The sequence below is a fragment of the Phoenix dactylifera genome, chromosome 1, assembly GCF_051530095.1.
Source record: "Phoenix dactylifera cultivar Ajwa chromosome 1, Ajwa_hap1_PhDact_Kaust_v1.1, whole genome shotgun sequence".
NCBI classification, from domain to species: Eukaryota; Viridiplantae; Streptophyta; class Magnoliopsida; order Arecales; family Arecaceae; genus Phoenix; species Phoenix dactylifera.
In genome coordinates this window covers 1,302,501-1,321,347 of record NC_143190.1, presented here as the reverse complement: position 1 = coordinate 1,321,347, position 18,847 = coordinate 1,302,501, and the positions used below count along the sequence as shown (strand labels likewise).

The 18,847-nt window shown below is 39.3% G+C and overlaps 3 protein-coding genes across 18 annotated transcripts in view; 2 read left to right on the top strand and 1 right to left on the bottom strand.

Moving 5' to 3' along the window:
* Positions 1–3,450: 3,450 nt before the first annotated feature.
* Positions 3,451–13,721, top strand: LOC120104082 (uncharacterized). Of its 13 annotated transcripts, XM_089928925.1 has the most exons (9): positions 5,201–5,319; positions 5,633–5,696; positions 5,862–6,111; positions 7,318–7,441; positions 7,843–8,189; positions 8,323–10,096; positions 11,457–11,713; positions 12,833–12,926; positions 13,478–13,721. In XM_089928925.1, the coding sequence occupies exons 3-8, from the start codon at positions 5,899–5,901 to the stop codon at positions 12,902–12,904; spliced, it is 2,787 nt and encodes a 928-aa protein (XP_089785051.1). In that variant the 5' UTR covers positions 5,201–5,319; positions 5,633–5,696; positions 5,862–5,898; the 3' UTR covers positions 12,905–12,926; positions 13,478–13,721. The 13 variants fall into 13 exon arrangements, with proteins under 13 accessions (XP_088572336.2, XP_038970485.3, XP_088572333.2 ...); XM_088716210.2 differs by lacking the exons at positions 5,201–5,319; positions 5,633–5,696 and adding an exon at positions 3,451–3,670 and having other exon boundaries at positions 11,463–11,713; XM_039114557.3 differs by lacking the exons at positions 5,201–5,319; positions 5,633–5,696 and adding an exon at positions 3,451–3,670.
* Positions 13,722–13,913: 192 nt separating this feature from the next.
* On the top strand, positions 13,914–15,217 carry LOC103703687 (Mitochondrial transcription termination factor family protein). The gene has a single exon (XM_008786620.6). It carries the CDS (start codon positions 14,160–14,162, stop codon positions 15,063–15,065), a length of 906 nt encoding a protein of 301 aa, XP_008784842.4. The 5' UTR covers positions 13,914–14,159; the 3' UTR covers positions 15,066–15,217.
* Positions 15,218–15,503: 286 nt separating this feature from the next.
* The window catches only part of LOC103703685 (syntaxin-52-like), a 12,197-nt gene continuing 8,853 nt past the window's right edge, over positions 15,504–18,847 (bottom strand). For all 4 annotated transcript variants that reach the window (XM_008786616.5, XM_008786619.5, XM_088716256.1 and 1 more), the window contains 5 exons: positions 17,511–17,612; positions 17,215–17,318; positions 16,759–16,859; positions 16,636–16,680; positions 15,504–15,814 (listed from right to left, as the gene is read on the bottom strand). In XM_008786616.5, coding sequence (XP_008784838.3) covers positions 15,683–15,814; positions 16,636–16,680; positions 16,759–16,859; positions 17,215–17,318; positions 17,511–17,612 — 484 coding nt within the window. In that variant the 3' untranslated portion in view covers positions 15,504–15,682. The remainder of the gene's footprint in view (positions 15,815–16,635; positions 16,681–16,758; positions 16,860–17,214; positions 17,319–17,510; positions 17,613–18,847) is intronic.

The following is an 18,847-nucleotide window of genomic DNA, read 5'->3' as shown; positions in this document are numbered from 1 at the left end:
CATCTTTCATGAGGATGGAATCGATTTTTTTTTCCACGAAATATGATGGAATGTACTATAGCCAAATATATTAGCTTTCAACTACAGAAATAAGTTTTCAACCCATTACACTATCAAAACCAAAGATGTTGCAAACCATTCCATGAGCGGCCTTAGCACAATGGCCATTTTTTTTGCATTTGCTTCTAAATCTTTCCTCCATAATGGCATAATAGTAACTATGCAGTATCCTATCGAACGTGCCATAAAACTTGTTCGCCACCACAGAATCTCTCTCATGTCGCCTAAGGGAACCAGCATGCTAGAGAACTTGTTGGCACAAGTCGGGTGGGGGGTAGAATATGTGTGCGGGCATACCACCGGCGTCGGATCAAACAAAAAGATGATAGTCGAAGAGAGGGTATAGAGTAGTATGAGTCCGGGTGCCCTGACCTTCAAGAAGATGGATCTGGATAAGGATAGGATATGGTACTGGACTATGGTAGTAGAGATTCGAAGTTATATATACTCTTAGGGTATAAACTACTGGAAAATTAAGAATTAATGATAAGATAAAAAAGCATTGATTTGGATTGTTGAAGAGTCCTCGTATAAAGTTCAAATTAATTATTTATACTAAAATATAATAAATATCCACTTTGATAGTTACTACCCATATTTGGTTACTACTTCTGGTGGTTTTAGTAACACAAACTAGTTATCCTTTCCACGATGTATATCTATTAGAGCAACCTAACCTTGTACCATTTGTCATATCGATAGTTACATTTAGTCAATCTAAAGTCTTGTCGCATGTTAATTCGGTCTACTTTATATTAACATCATGTTTGGCCCTTTTCTATATGTATTTGGCCTCTACCATGATTCCTCGGTCAACTCCATACATCGTCCATTCGGCCTTAGTTCTTGGGATATTTCTGATACCTATTGTACCTATTATCAGTTTACCATGGGGCCAAACTCTAGTTCTACTTTATATTTACATCCTATTTGGCCTTTTTCTATATATATTTGGCCTCTAGCCTAATTCCTTGGTCATCTCCATACAACATTCATTCGGCCTCAATTCTTGGGATATTTCTGATAACTATTGTACCTATTCTTGCTCATCACAGAGCCAAGTCGGTGTGTGTCTCTTATATGTCTGTTTAAGTATGGATGTGGTATATATAATATGTTAGTAAAAATGAATGTATTTTTTCATATTGAATATTTAAGATTTTTCTATTACATGTAATTGCAATGAATTAGAATTGTGATGAAGGTTCATTAAGCAACTATTAGATGATAATAATAGTCCCCTGCATTTGGCTCTTCCCCAATCCCTCTCCTACCGTAATTAAATTGAAACACTAATTGTCCTGCTTGCTTCCGATATGTTGGTGATTATTGCTGTTGAGGCTAGTTGAGAAAAGTCGAGAGTGACCACCAAACTCTTGTTCAATTTTTGGCTTAATATTTATCTATTTATTTTTTTGGTAGAGAATCAATAGGATTTCAGCATGCCTATAGAGAAGCTAAATATATAGCATATTGGGTTACCAATAGGAAAAGGTCCTATTGTTTAGGACAGGTGTTTAATTTATAAAGTATTTATCATAATAAATATATCAAAAGAAGTTAAGACTTGTTTAGTTCTGAAAAGCTGATACCTAAATATATAGCATCTGGAAAAGTAATTTTTATATATTTAGTTGAACATAAAAAATAGCATATTACATAATAACTTATATTTGGTTGAGTACCTTATTTCTAGGAATATTATGTAAAATATATATTATTCTCTTAATAAAAAAATCTTATCCCGTTATATATAATGACTTTAGGATATTTTTGAAAAAAAAATTATCCTAATTTTTCACCGCTGGGATTGAACCTTTTTATCGATTTTCTTTTTACATAAAAACCTAGTTCTTATAAAAAAAAAGTTACTTTCCCAATTTTATTTATTTATTTATTTATTTATTTTGACTCCCCTCCCCCCTCCTCTTTTTTTTTTTTTTTTTTTTTTTTTTTTTTTTTTTTTTTTGGTAAAACGGCTACTCATTTCATATAAATCTAACGTAAGTACAACCAGCCATATCACGAGAAAGTAAAAGATACAAAGGATGAGGGGCATCTGAAGCCTCCGTCCAGAGAAAATCTCCAGAGTGCCGAGCAACAAAGGAGGCGACCCAGTCAGCGGACCTGTTCGCCTCCCTAAACACGTGACCAATCTGACAATCACCCATCAGCTGGATCATCCTGCGGGTCTCTCGGATGAGAGGGTGACCATCCCCAAACCGATCCGCCCCTCGGAGCCAGTCAATGACCACGGATGAGTCTCCCTCGAGGTAGACCCGCTCCACCCCCAAAACCTGCCATACATAAGATATGCCCTCCCACGCAGCCCGTAGCTCTGCACCGACCACAGTAAGACCTGGCGCCCGCCTACCACCTGCTGCTATCATCCTGCCCAGATGGTCCCTGATCACAAACCCAACACCTCCAGTCACACCATCCAGAGACCGACTCCCGTCGAAGTTTACTTTGAGATAGCCAAGGGGTGGGGGTACCCAAGAAACATGGGCAAACCGGGGCGCTGAAACAGCGTAAGGGGTACCCCAGATGTCCCTGGCAAACCCAGAAGAAAACCCAACGGAAGCCGCAATAACCTCCCTCGCGTGTAGCAATGCTCTATCCACCACCGTCCTCGGATGCGACCTCCTCCCCTCAAACAGACCGGCATTCCTATCCAACCAGATATAGTAGGACAAGTATGCCACAAAAATCCCTGCCTCGACCAATCTAGGACTCCGCATGGATGCTCTCATCAGCTGAATCATATCCTGCACAGAAACCACCGAGTCGGGTAATGGAACCGGTGACCTCCTCGATATCTCCCGGGCTCTGGGACACTGCAAAAGGACATGCTCGGTCGACTCCTCGATAACCGTACACTCCTCACAGCACTGAGACATCATCATGCCACGTCGCACTAACAAGCTCCTCGTTGGAAGGCAACCCCAGGCCACCTTCCAAATAAATAACGCCACCCGAGGATGAATCCGCAGCCTCCATATCCAACCAACCTCAATCTGGCGTGCTGGCTCCGACCTGACCAAGGCAAGAAGATCTCTAGCTCCCCCCTCCTCTTCACACTGGCCAAAAGAGACGGTAATTGTACTTCTGTGTAGCACCCGTCCAATATGGTCCGTAACATCTCCAACGATCTTGGGACTGCTTTCCAGTTCTCTTTTAGCACCGTCTGATCCAAAAGACTATCCATCCCAACCATCGAAAATCTATCAGGACAGGCCCTGCTAGTAATTGGGCGATTACAGCCGTCTATTTCCCTCTTCCCCGGACCTCTGCGGGTCAACGACGCAATACTTGGACGGCTAATGATTGGTTGGCGGTGGTTTGGGATAATTACACGTGTCCATCTGTTTGACGGTGGAGATTGCGAGGAGATGCGCCGGGCACCTCCCCCTCGCCATGTGATCAGGTCACCTGAGAGGAGCGTGCCGAGGGATTTTTTTTCTTTTCCTTTCCCTAGTTCCGAGAGAGAAAGGATGGGGAGGGAGAGGGAGAGAGAGGGCGGGATGAGAGAGGAGGTCATAAGCTCGGGGACGGTGGATCCCTTCGCGCTCGCCAGGTCTTCTTCTCCTCCTCCGACACCAGCCGCGAGGTAACACCAGCTCTCGCTCTCTTTCTCTCTCTGGCGTTCTTTTTGAGGCGCCTCTCTTGATTCTTGTGAAATTACTGTTTGATCTCCGCTTCTCCTTGCCTCAATCGCGGGTGTCTAGCCTCAAGACGGGTTCCATGGCAGGGAACCTCGGTTTTTGGCGCTTTCCGGCCCCAAAGCCCTAGAATTGGAGGTAGTTAGGTCAGAGGTAGCTGGTGTTAAGTCTTGGTGCGTTCATGTGTGCTTGGTTTGACTTTTTGAAGAATTTTTTTGTTGATGGATTTTTTGTTGACTTTTAGATAAAAAATGGTGTTTGGTAAAATTTTCGGAAAGTTGTTTCAGCTTTTACGGAAAGCTGAAAACAGTTTTTGAAGAGAAGCTCTAATTTGGAGCTTTTCGAAAACGGTGTTTTTAGCTTTGTCGGAAAGCTGTTTTTTGGACCAAAATATCCCTATTTAAATCACACTTTTTTCTCCAAAACACTCATCCTGCCTCTTCCTCTCTCACCCATCCTCTCTCTCTCCCTCTCTATCTTCTTCTTCTTCCTCTTAACGCCGCCGTCTCTGTTCCTTCGTTCTCTTCTTTTTTTCTTTTTTTTTGTTTTGGGAGCTCGTGGCTACCCATGGTGGCCGCCACCATGCCGACCACTATCCATGGCCGGCGACCCCTCTATATTTCAATAAAATAAAATAATAAATAAATAAATAAATAAAATAATGAGTGAGTGGCAAATAATATGATCTAAATAAATAAATAAATAAAAATAAATATTAGTAATTATTTAACTAATTTTATCACTTAGCTAGAAAATTTGTTAGAGAGATAAATGATCATTAGAAGTATGAAAAATTAATTTACACTAATAAATATAATATTTTTATATATTTATTATTGTATTATACTATAAATATAATATTATATTACATTATATCATAATACATTGATATGTTATGTTAAATAATTTAATATTATATTAAATTATTATTCTATAATACATAATGTTATAGCACTATATTATAATAATATTATATTACATTACATTAATATTATACTATATCATATATTTATGTATTAATACATATTATATTTTATTATGATCTGTTATATAATAATAGTAATGTCCTTTATGGTCATTTTGTCACACAAAGTACTTTCTCAATTTGTTTACCAAACACATGTTAAAGTGCCACAACACTTTAGAAATGTAGTTACGAAACAGTAAACAGTTTTTTATAAACGCTCTGCTTCAGACAGCTCTACTTCCAACAGCTCTACTTCCAAAAGCTCTACTACTAACAACTCCCTCAAACAGGGCCTAATGCTGTTGGTATATTGGGGCTTCTACGGGTTATGTGGAGTTTCATCAGATAAATTAAGGATGTCGATGCAATTTATAATAAATAGCGTCTTTAATGGAAATGCGGGATTTTAGGGATTTCTTTATTTAGATTAAGTGCGTTTTTTATGGGAAGTCTTTCTATGGCAAAAAGTTTCTAAATTCACGTGATATATTTAATGAAAGCATTGTTGTAGGTGGAAACTGAGTTGTCAACTGCGGTATTGATTTTCTGTCTATGTAAGTTCTTAATAGCAGCTGCAAAAGAATTGGGTTATGCTGCAGAGTATTTAATTTCCTGGGGTTGACTTCACAGGTTTGGCTTCCAATAAAATGCCAATAAGTTTTATGCCTTGTCTCTCCTTGATATTTTTACATTGAGAGGCTCCTTAAGCTGTCTGCTCTCTCTCTCTCTCTCTCTCTCTCTGTGTGTGTGTGTGTGTGTCTTGAGCTGAGGGGTTTTATGTTGTTCTTTTTCTAAAATTGGATTCCTTGAATGCTGACGAAATCTGTTATGGACTCTAAGAAGGATCTTTGTTCACTATCAAGAGAGAGTTGTTCATTACGACAACATTTTCCTTCTGATGCTTGAGTGGCACATTTGATATTGCCTGCTTTTGTCATGCCAGTTTGCTTCTTTTCTCCTTCCTTCGCTGTGAATATTGGAAGGAAAACAATTATGGTGCAATAAAGGTAACTAGGTTCTACTGCCACAAACAAAAAGACTAATAAAAAAATCATTAGTTAAATTCTAGCTCTAGATGTATCATCTTTCTGTTTGAGTTATATTTTCCAGATACATGACTTATGATATTATTCTTCTTGCTCACACTAAGCATGATATTGTTTACATATCAGTTCTGCTGGGGCATCCTCAGCTGCTGCTCCAACCAATATGCCCAGCATTGATTGGCATGGTAGTGCTCATGGTTCCAAAGCAGGTTCTTTGTCCTGTTTTGGTCTCCTACCCATTCGGACTTCTTTAAGCACAAATGCTGGTGGCTCTTCTCTGGGCTCCTCACTACCTTCATGCAGACCATGGGAACGAGGTGATCTACTTCGGCGTCTCGCCACATTTAAGCCTTCAAATTGGTTTGCAAAACCAAAGGTTAGTACCTTTCCAATATTAGCCCAATTTCTCAAGTATGCTTTAAATTTTTATGTGCCAATGTGTAATTGCCTTCATAAGTTTCATTTTCTTAATCCATGTATTGATGGTCTGTATTTTAGTTAGAAATACGTATTTGTTAATATTTTTATGTTAGATAGTGTGAAACTGTTAGATATTTGCTTGCAATTATGCCCGGACACTACTACTAGGAACAAGTTTTCTTATATATGATTATGCATGTGTACATGCTCAGTGATGTGGTTTCTATGCACACCAAGATGTATGCCATTGTTATATATGTGAAACAGTGGTAGCCAACACACTCATCTTTTTATCATGCATGTGCATTTTCATCTTCAAATATAATCTGTTTACACACCTTAGCATCTTTAGTTGCAGTTTGTTTACCCAGATTTGTATCTTATGTAGGGGTAGGAATTTTAGCCAACCAGCCATGTACCTGATCTGACCGACCCAAATGGGGCGAGTTTTATCTGACGTGTTTAAAATCGGGGGCAAGTATGGGTTTTAGATATAATACCCGAGGCAGGTTCGGGTCGAGTATAGGTAATGGTATGCCCTGCCCCAAACCCGACCCAATATAATATAACCTTAATCCACCCCCCTGGTTCACTCGATAGATGATAGCTATCACAGCCCTGTTCACCTCGATCATCCCTCCCCCCTTTTATTTAGAAATTTATTATTGTTAAAACTTAGAAAACATATATATTATGTGAAAATCATAACATTCGATTATTTTTGTTTGTTTTGTTTCTAAGCCCTCAATTAATTTGACTTATGTATGAATTGTTTCTTATTAGAATATATTGTAATTATTGATGTACACTAGGATTCTCTCTGTATGAATCAAAAATTGGGTCATAAGAGAATAAGCTATAAGCTTCTCCCATTTATATAGCAGCTGTAATCTCATTAATTATAGCTATAAGCTATAATTATCCAACCCAACTGGATTTGTATTGTCTACACAACCCGACCCGCCACAACCCGCCCCTACCCAACATGAGATCGGTACCGGGCGGGTATGGGTACAGGGTTCTTAAATGCGGGGCGGGTACGGGTATTGGCCGACCCGACCACTTGCCATCCTTAATCTTATGTATATCCATGCCAGTATTCTTGTTATCAATATGTTGTCTTTTTTTTTAATTTGAAAGTCTTCATTTATAAAACTTTCAGGCAGCCAGCTCGTTGGCTTGTGCTCGAAGAGGTTGGATGAACACTGATATGGACAGAATTGAATGTGAATCATGCGGTGCGCAGCTCAAATTTAATGTATTAGCATCCTGGACAACTTCTGAAGGTATGATTGTAGGATGGTGCTAAATCTGTATCATAATTTACCCCAGCTGCTTTTACCAGGTTGTGAAAGAGATACGTGGTTTCATTTACTGACCTAGTTATGTAACAGTTTCTGATCATAAGTTTGTTATCTTTAACTAATATAGAATTGAATTTTTGAGGAAGAACAGCTTGTTCAACATCTTTGTTCGTTGTTGAATAGATATTTACGATGCAATTTGTTATCTAATATTATCAGTGCCTCATCCATTCATAATAGGTCACATTTAGGACTGACCTCTGCATTTGTGCTCTGCTTTAGTAGCAAAAAAAGCTAACCAATTTTTCTTCTTTGGCTTCCTTGCCAACTATTTTGGGCAGCCTTGCCAACTTACTAATGTTGTCATGTTATGCTGTTTATAGTTGATCATGCTGGGGAAGCATTTGCAGAACAGCTTGATGCAGGCCACAAAGTTACTTGTCCTTGGAGAGGGAATTGCTGTGCTGACAGCTTGGTGCAGTTCCCTCCAACTCCTCCATCGGCACTTATTGGGGGTTATAAAGATCGGTATGATGGGCTTTTGCAATTTCACTCCCTTCCAGTAATAGCTTCATCTGCAGTTGAGACTATGAGGCTCACAAGGAGTAGTCAAACTGATCGCCTTCTGTCACAAGCACATACATTTTTATCTGGGGAATTAGGCTGTAAAGCAGATAGCACACCAGGATTAGAAATCCCTCGAGATGATTCCTTTTGGAGCCATTCTCATGTATGCTCTTCTATCATTCCTTGATGTTTTACAATTTACTATTATCATTCATTTCTTCATTGCTTGATCTGGACTTGTGGCTTCTTACTTGTTTGCATGTAATTAACCTTCATTTAATTTTGAGTAAGCACAGAAGCTTATAAGCCTGTGTGGATGGGAGCCTAGATGGCTTCCAAATGTTCAAGACTGTGAAGAGAATTCAGCTCATTCTGCTAGAAATGCATGCTCAGTTGACCCGACCGAAGATGAATTTCATCATTCTCACTTTCCCCAACTTAGTAAGAATGCATTCCTTGTCTCAGTAAAGAAAGATGCTGGAAAGAAGTTGAAGACTGCTAAAGAATCTAGGTGCAGCATGAGATCTCCATTACTAGATTGCAGCTTATGTGGGGCTACTGTCAGAATCTGGGATTTCCACACAGTGCCTCGTCCTCCATGTTTTGGCCCCAATGCTGATACTCCTGATGTGGGCAAGAAAAAGTCATCGACACGTGGAGTTAGTGCAGCCAGTGCAATCAATGGATGGGTTGCTGCTGAGGAAATGGAGAAGGAGCAGATTGAGGGTTGTGATGAAGCAGCAACAACTGATGAGGGAAAATCACTATCAAATGCTGGCGTGGATTTGAACCTCATGATGGCTGGAGGATTACCATCTATTCAATCTGGCATGCCAGCAACATCACGACATTTTGATGATGGTGGAATGGGGAGAGATCTAATGATTGGCCAGCCTACTGGTAGTGAGGTTGGTGACCATGCAGTTTCACATGAGTCATGGGGTCCAAGCACTAGGAAGCGTTGCCTGGAGGAAGGTGGAAGCACAGTTGACAGGCCACAGGACAGGATTCAGCAGGCTGACAGTGTTGAAGGGACTGTTATTAACCATGATGGTGATGAAGTTGGTGATGGTACACAGGATTCAGATGGCCCCCACAAACGTGCTCGTGGGTTTGATATCTTTGATACATACCATCCATCATGCAGGATAGATTCTTCCGGTGCTGGTCCTCGTCATAATTTATGCTTTGATATAGATATAGATGTCAATAAAGTTTATGCCTTTAAAGAAGAGAGTGATGCAGCTGCTGGCCTCCCATCCACAAGAGATTCTGCTCAGGCATCCTCTGTTATTGCAATGGATACAATTTATCATACCCCTGAGGAGTATTCTATGGAAAGTGTTGAGAATTATCCAGGAGATCTTGATGCTGTTCAATTTCCCTCTCCAAGCATGCAGAGCAACTTTGACATGAAAGAGGCATTGGATTTAAATTACAGCAATCAAGCACAGCAAAGCACTTGCATACAACCTGCTGCTGGAAGTGTTGCCAGAGAAATGGGAGGCAGCAGCACAAATGAGGGGGAAGAAATTCTAAATGCAGAAACGGACACAGCTTATGCTAAGGACAGATTTAGTTTAGGAATTAGTGGAGGGAGTGTTGGTATGGGTGCAAGTCATGAAGCTGAAATCCATGGAGCTGATGTTTCTGTGCATAGAGCAAATAGCTCCGTTGATGATGCAGAACCAATCCCTGAAGTCACTGAGAATCTGAGGCAGACTGGTGAATCAGCTCGAGGACCTGGACTAATAGATGGTTATGTCCCAGAAGAAACTGGTGGAGATGATCCTCACGGTGATAGTCAAGACATGATGTCTCGATCGGTAGGAAGAGCTGATGGTGGGCCAAAAATTTATGGTTCAACAAAATCTGATTCTGTTGAAAGTGGGAAGAAGATTAGCCATACCTTGGGTCAGGACAGCAATGCCAATCCTTCACTTTCTTGTAATGCAATAATACATTCCAATTATGAAGCATCCAAAGAGGAGGTGACTCAGACTGGCAAGGCATCTGCCACTGATGATCGTACACTCCTGGGATCAGATTATGTTCCTGAAAATGGGACAGGTACTTTCATGTGCTCGTTTATTGGTTTTTCTCTTCTCTGCATAAACATTTCAAGCTTTCTTGAACTGTCAGTAGAAACTTTTATATGGATTTTTTATTAACATGTCTACTATGATGTGATATGCAGAAATTATTGACTTTGGTTGAGGTCATAACAAGTTCCAATATTTAACTATTTGACTTAGCTTGGATCGATATTATAAGCAAGTTCCAACATGTGAATGTTGGGATAAATACTTACATATAAATGCACATTTAAAAGGGGAACAATACACTTGAGATTTAACAAATAATAATTCAAAAAGGTTTGGAAGGACAGTTTGTAAGGAAAAAAGATGAACTAGGGATAAGTATGAACTATTGGAGATGCTAAGCAGCTGGGCTCTATTCCCGTACAGTAACATGCCATTAGAATGTTTTCCTTTGAATAATGTTTTTCTTAAAAAATTAATGGCAATTTCTTTTAGAAAAATGACATCCCCATGGGCTCAATTCCCTCATTGTGATATAATTAGATATGGTCAAATCTCCATAGTTCCTTGATTGGTTATCCTACTTTGTGTTGACAGGATTTATTTCTTTTAACCATCATTAGATCTGTTCATAATCTCAAAGTTAAGTTTGTATGGTTGGTCTATTGTCTCTGAAACTCATCTTGTGTACATGTAATGTTTATTTTCTTCACCCCTCCTCCTATGTGGAGAGGGCTATACTGGTGATTTCGTTAATGTATGCCACTCTTGTCTTCATCTGCTATTCTGTGTTTGTAATTTGCCTAGTATGCTTGAAGGACTTGGATTACATTTTGGTGTTAATATATGTATTGCCACTTAAGGAACATGCTTGGTTATGTATCATAACCATAAGCCTTAATTGTGAAAGACTTTCCTTATCTTTCTTTAAATCATGTCTTCAATTCAAGCTTGATTTTTTAACTGAAGGGAATGTTTTTGAGTTCTCTGACACAAAAACATCACTATTTTTCATGTCACTCAGGAATTACCATAACACTGGCTATAAATGAGTTGTGTCTAATGCTAAAAGAACTCTCATAGATACTTTTGTGTAGCTGCAAAGAATTTACATTCTCCATAACATATTGGAAATATCAATGAACTTTTGTATGTATTACTGTAAGTCAATTAAGGTGGTGCTTGCATGTGAAATCATTTTGTGCCTTTCTATCATATCTACTGTCCACATTCTGCAATAATGTGTTACTGTTTATGTAGATGTGGTCCAATGTTCACTTAAAGAGAGAATAAGGGTTTTTCTTGGTTAGTCGTCACCATTTTATGCATGATTATTACTTTGTCCTCCGATCACAGTGCTTGTAACTATACTGCTATTTGTTTTCTAGGAACAGCAAATGGAGAGAATGACTATGAAGCAGAAGCTGGAGAATTTGATCCAATTAAGCATCATAGCAGTTATTGTCCTTGGGTAAATCGAAATGTTGCAGCTGCTAATTCTGAAAGCGACAGTGGTTCAAGTTCCAGCAGTACTGTAGCTCTTTGTGGTTGGCAGCTTACGCTGGATGCTTTAGATACTTTTCAATCCCTTGGGCATGTTCCTAATCAAACAATGCAGTCTGAGTCTGCAGCTTCTTTGTATAAGGTAAATTCTGACTATCTGCTTGTTTCTTGTTCCCAGAAAGACTTTTAGAATTTAGATTTTAATGATCTATTGGTTTTGCAAAACACTTGTTAACTTTTTTTAGTTGAAAGATTGTGATTCTTTCATTTTACTTATTTAGTTTAAATGGAAAGCAGGCAACAAACTTGTAGAACGCTTGCTTGTCAAGCTGATGTTAGTAAACACTTGCTGATACTTTTTTCCACTCCCACCCAGCCACATGCTCCCATGCACAGATGATTTAAGGCGTCTGTCCATACTGTACAGTGCATACTGCCATTTCATGGATATTAATCTCTGCTGGTCCATGTTAGTTCTTCTCAGTCTGTTATGAACTGATAAGGACCACAAACGACCCTCTTTTTTACTTTTTTGGCAGCTTGTGCTTACTTTGGCCTCTTTTAGGTGTATAATCTAGTTTTGACATATTTATTTTTCTTGTTGTTAAGCATTATATTCATCGATCCATTAAGAAAGTAACCTTAGACTAGTGTACCCAAGCATGCCAATGCACTAGTTGCATGGAAGTGGTTGCTATGTTTTGGCATAGCGCCGCAACGATATGTACTGTGTCAACCCAGACCATCACATTTTAGGCATGCAGTGACCATCGCCTAGCTACATACAAAATTTTTTTGGGACATCCATCTGATAGTCTCACTAATTATGTGGTCAACTTCTCAGTATTCAGTTTGTTTCTTCATGTTGGCTGATTTACTGTTGTAAGTATCTGTAGCTTTCTCCAGGTAGTACCATTTCTATGAGGACAAGCTAGTTGGAGTAAGGATTAATTTTACATTTTACTAAAAGAGAAGTAAGGATTGGAAACCAGGATTTCCTATTAGGGTCCTAGATTGGGGAGGGAGCAAAATAAACAGATGAAGGGGGTGATATATCCACTTTGTACCCGTGCACATTTCCTCAATATTAGGTATCATAAAGGATTTATGTTGTACTTTTGCTGATGCTGTACTGACATATGGACATAATTGATTTCATCATCTTTTTTTTTTACTTTTGCATTATATTTTTGGAAAGCATTTGGCAGTGCCCAATAATCCGTACTCATAACTCTTCGTGTGAGCATTTCCATGTGAACAGGATGATCATGTAACTCCTAGCCAGAAACTTTTGACACACTATTCTGTGAGTAAAAGCCAGGGAAAACACTGACCAAAATTTAATTAAGCACTAGGTATGTGTGCATATTTCGATTTTCTTTACCTGCAAGTTACATGATCAGCAAGCACTCTTGCTTAGATTAAGAAAGAAATGAAGTTTCCGAAGATGCTGCAATTTCCATTCTTACAAGTATCCTTTCATTTCCCAATTCTGGTCGGACAAGTGACCAAGTATCCCTTATGGAAAGTAGTTCCCTTCAGGCATGCTAACATGTAGTTGGATATTACTTTCAACATACCAAGTGTTCTATAGGATATCTTGCTCTGAAATTTCTATTTTCACTCGTAGTCTGTCATGTCTTCGACGTTTATTATCAATTGTATCACGGGCATCACGCCGTGCAGCGTTCTGGGTGAACCCATACCAAATACGATGCACAGGTTCACATGTCCAAAAACAACTACTATTCAATATAATCCAAAATATGGACTCTCTAGTCACATATTCTGTGTGTTATTTGACTGAGTACTTTGAGCATGCATTGTTTGCACAGATGTAATGGATCTATCTTTGTATGAGGAAGAAATGACAGGGTGGATTACTAACTTCTTACAATACAACCAGGTCAGCTGGGCTGCCGCAGGAAGGAGAAGCAGAGCATGCGATTTCCGATAAGGGAAGAACGCACCACGTTTGTTTTTAGACTGTGTACTATGTATTCTCAATAACTCCCCGCAACTTTTCAGGGCTGTGACTAGCATACATCTAATTGTGCTGTAAACCAGGATTTCATGTATCCTAATTTAATCTTTTAAAGAATCTAAGGCAAGCCACTCTAGTTCTTGCTTCAATTCCCATTTCATATAAATATGTCTCAGTTTCTGCATTTCTGATGTCGCCATCCATGCGCACGACGATGAGAATTTATCTGATTTATCTGGTTGCCTCAGAATTTGCCAAGGAAGTTACTGGGATCTATCTGATTTTTCTTCCTTTTTATTTCTTTTTCGATGGACTGTTTTATATTGGTTTTCACCCCTTCTGAGAGGCCAATCAGGTGTACTGTACTTATCGTGAAATCATCTGCTACTTTGTGGGAGCTATCTTTATCACTTCACTTGTCTGGTCTTTTTTGGATGCATGCTTTTGCCACGCGTCGGCCTCTCATACCTATGAAATCTTAGCTACCAATGAGCTTTCAGCGAGGCAGAAGCAGATAAAGTGGGGATTACGATTAGATCCTTGCATCCACCTCCAGAAACATAACAATACTCTCCTCCATTCCCTCTCTTGCCCCCGCTGCAGCATGCCAGTCCTCCATACTCTCTGTGCCTCCTCCTCGCTACCCAACACCATGACATCCCCCCAGTTATCAAACCTATCGGCTAAACCATCGACTCTGAATTCAAGTGCAGGCACCCCCAGGGCCATGCAAACTGACTTCCCTCTCCCTCTCCCTGAACTCCCCGGCCATGTCAGGGAGAAGATCCTCAGCCTGGAGGTCATGGGCATCGACTCCGGCCGGGCTCTTTCCCTCAATCCAGCCCTCCGCAGCGCATCCCTCGACTCCATCAACTCCATCATCTCCTATCTCCAGTCCAAAGGCATCCACCACAAGGACCTGGGCAGGATCCTGGGGATGTGCCCGAAGATCCTCACCGCCAGCATCCGCTCCGACCTCCGCCCTGTCTTCCAGTTCCTCTCCCAGGACCTCCAGGTCCCGGAATCCAATTGCAGGAGGGTCATCAACAAGTGCCCCAGGCTGCTAGCCTCCAGTGTCCGGGACCAGCTCAAGCCCGCCCTCATCTATCTCCAGAGGCTGGGTTTCAGGGACACAGATGCACTTGCCTACCAGGATCCAATCCTTCTGGTCTCCAGTGTGGAGAAGACAATGATCCCCAAGCTTCAGTACTTGGTGGGCTTGGGGCTCTCCCGGGAGGAGGCTGTGGGAATGGTGCTGAGGTGCCCGGGTTTGTTCACCTTCAGCATTGAGAAGAACTTCAAACCCAAGTACGAGTATTTTGTGAGGGAGATGGCTGGCACACTGGAGGACCTGAAGGAGTTCCCTCAGTTCTTTGCCTTCAGTTTGGAGAAGAGGATCAAGCCCAGGCATCAGGAGCTCATGGAGAAGGGGATCGTGAAGGTCCCTCTCTCGGTCATGCTGAAGAGCACCGACGAGGAGTTCAAGGAGTTGATGCAGAAAGGCAGTTAAAAGATGAGCTGCTCTCCTACCTGCTGCTGCTGTAAATAAAGAAAACCTGCATCATTTGGTTTAGTATATGCAATGATTTCGACATATATACTGGTAACAGTGATTTCGTATCAAAGACTACTTAGCTGGTAGCTAAATCATCTTCAGACAAATCTAGGCATCTTAGTGAATAACCAGTGCCATCCTTCTGTAAAGCTGGATGTTTAGCAATGCCGAAGTATGGATTTTCATTACTTAACGTATGGCAGCCAGCAGCTTAATGAATCCATTATGCTGGCAGGTCCTTGCAGAATTATTGTCGCATAAAAATGTTGCCAAAGACAGACTATTCAGAATTTGGATTATTGGGTATGCTCAGTGTAATATAACAAAAAATTGTCTGAAAGAAAATAATGAAAATTTTTAATGGTTAGAAACTAGCAATTAAGAGGGGAAGGATGACTCCACAAACAAAAATTTTTGTCTTGCAATCAAACATACACGTAAAGTGAAGCGCAATTCCTGGAAACAAAACAATTGCCAGCATAACAAATGACAGTGTCCTGGAATGCTACAGATTGGTGAGCAGACTCAGACCAAAACAAGAGTGACTGGCAAGAAAATTGCCAGGGAAACTTTTACAAGTACTTGATAAGAATGAAAGCTATAGCAGCTAGAATCACAATAGCGCCCACCGACAGGAGCAAGCACTTGCAAGAGCAACTTCTTTTTACACGCCTGTTAAAAACAGCCAGTCTCTTTTGCACCCTCTGCATCAATAGCAAGCAAAAATGGCAAAGATAGTCAAGCATACGTTATATAAAATATTTATAAGGTTATTTCTCAACAAACTGAACAAGTATTTAGCTAGATGATCACCGAATTCATAAAAGCTTTCAATTCACTTCTTTTGTTGTTGTGTGCGTGCGTGCGCGTGCTTACATGCATGCATGCATGAGTCTGTGGTTGAGGGGCAAGTGCCTGAGATTATGACTTTTCAAACATATCACCTCAGGTATAACCTCATCGGGGGAGACACTAGTCCATTTTCTCTGCTCACTAATAGTAACCCCCAAAATCGTTAGTCATATTTGGGTTTTCTTCTGTTGAAAAATAATGGACCTCCTTACCCCTCAAGAAAAGAAAAGGAAAAATTCCAAATTGCTTAAATTTGCAAAACAGGGGCTCATAAATTCTGCAGTTTTTATTGGATGGGAAATCTACTCCTTTAAATCAAAGGTCAATTTACGTCATTAAGTTCTGATGTGATGACACCAGATCTATATACTCAAAGGTCTACCACAGTAAATATATCAGAAGTTGTAAGTCGCAGTCCATCTCATGTTTAATATTTCCATTTTTCTATCTCTACCATGATCCCCTTTTTCTAATATTGTTTAACTAATATCAAAAATCTATAAAGTTTGGAATACATTCTTGATTGATATTTTCTGTACTTATTGTTATTGATCAACCAAAAGTGCAATGTTTTTTGCCTAATATAATCAAGGGGGCACTGACCGGGGAGAAGAAAAAATTATCATTATTACACATATCAAAGTAGACAGAATGTATAGCAGAATAGATTTACCTGAAGCCGTGAGTTTGTTGAGTCCACATGTTGGTCCAAGTCATCCTGCAATAGTCGGAGAGTTGCAGAGTGTCAATACGATCCATGAAATAAGGCAAACACATAAAATCATTTCTAACATACAATTAGTCTTGTATGAAGATCCAATTCTTCATTGACTGCCAATGCAATATGTTTTGTGCTTATCACTGTTTCCTCTAGCTTCTCAAGGCTCTCATCTTGTTCTAGAAAACACAAGACAGCACATAATGTCAAACCAGAACTTGAGTTATTAAAGCCAGACAGTACCAAGAAGGTCATTCCAATAAGTGTTGAGAAAGCATGTAAATGTTTAGACTGCCAAATGCAATGGAAGCTTTCCTTTATGATGTCTCAGTGGAAGATTAGCCATCAAAGTAAGGGTTTTCTCTCCAGGCAAAACCTAGCCAACTTGTAAAGAAGGTAAAACTGGGGGGCTGACTAGAATCATGGGATTCACTGGACAGTTTCCCTTCATTCTGTTAATGTGATTCTTCAGCCAGACTTCGTATAAGGCTTTCTTGGCTATTTTGTAATCCTCAGTTAATCAAACAAACATACCTTTCATGATCTGCCGCTGTAAATGAACGACACCATAGTTATCTAACCCCGAAGTTCTTTCTATCTCATCAACTGATTTTTTACTTGGTCCAAGTAAGTCTTCCCTAAATTTCACAAGGAAAAAGAAGACCCCCCTTAGTATTCAACAAAAAACTAATTGTGACAGAAAACAGAATGACAATTGCAAAGTATACCAACAAAAACTAGTCTTAAAACAAGATTTAAATATTTAATACATAAAGAGAAAATATGTGGTATCATCCTTACAACAATTGACTCCTGCTTCAGATTTTTACCTCTTAGAAAAACTGGACATGTTCAATGCAGATGCCATCTGATTTGCTTTAGATTTCAAATTTGCAACCATGTCTTGGCGTTTTTGCAACTCCTTTTGCATTCTGCAAACAGCAGGGGGAACTCAATTTGTTTTTCACTTGTGTTTAAAATAAAATTAAGGATTATGTTACAATAAATTCTGAACATATCGTCTTTCATTGAAATATAGCATTCATTTACAATAAAAAGGAAGCTATACACTGTCACTGTCGTCCATACTTCTGATAGTGCATTGCTGAATGTGATTCATATATTAACATTTTGAGGAACCAACTCCATTGCATGGTTATTAACCAATTCTCTCTTCTGTCAGCTATGTCATCCTTGGAAAAAATGATTTCTCACTAGAATGTTATTGTCAAAATGTATAATGCATGCCTTAATATGTATATATGTGTGTTTACTTTTATCATTCATGGATATGAGACACACTACCCACATTGTCAACCATTGCAGTCCACCTTAGTTATACATTTATGTATGAGTATCACAGAGCATATTATAATCTACATATTATATGAAATGTAATTGACTGGCCCATAAAATCTTAAATTAAAACTACACACTTCTACAATAAGGCTAAAGATGGCCTTCAACAGCTGAGAGGCAACAGAATTTGGGCCTCTCTCTCCCTCTCATATTTCTCATTCTTCCTCTCAACAATTAAACAACTACCAAAAATCCTTTCAATATGAAATATTATAGAAAGAGCTCCAAACAAGATAAATCAGCAGATAAAACTTTTTTAAGCATGGAATATCACATAAAGAGCTCCACATGAAATTATTTCATTTTACTATAAAAATTGAATGGATAATACTTTTGGTTCAAGACTCGAGATTGAATGGATGGTAGAGGATACTGTAATATAAGATAGAGTTTTTGAGAAGAATGAAAAACTGAAAGTTTCTTTCAAAGATATAGTAATGATGATATTGAAAATGTTTCTCCCACATATATTCATGCATGTGTGCCCCTATGTTTGTATGTATAGTATTTGACAGTGATAACCTCTTGATAGTGATCAACAAGACAACAATGTAGGTTGCCAATTTTAACATCCTGTCATATATTTTAGCAAGCTAATACAATGGACATTGTAAAGAAGGAAGTTTTGGGTTTATTCCAAAATGCAGGTCGGAGTCCTGCTCCTAACTTGTGTATTTCGCATGGACTTGTTGCATTCTTAGAGTTCTCCAAAACATATGATTTTTTTCTTTTTTATTTCTAAGCATTTTTAGAGGTACAGATCAAAATCAGTGGTGTAAATCGTTGATTTTCAGATGGCCTATTATTG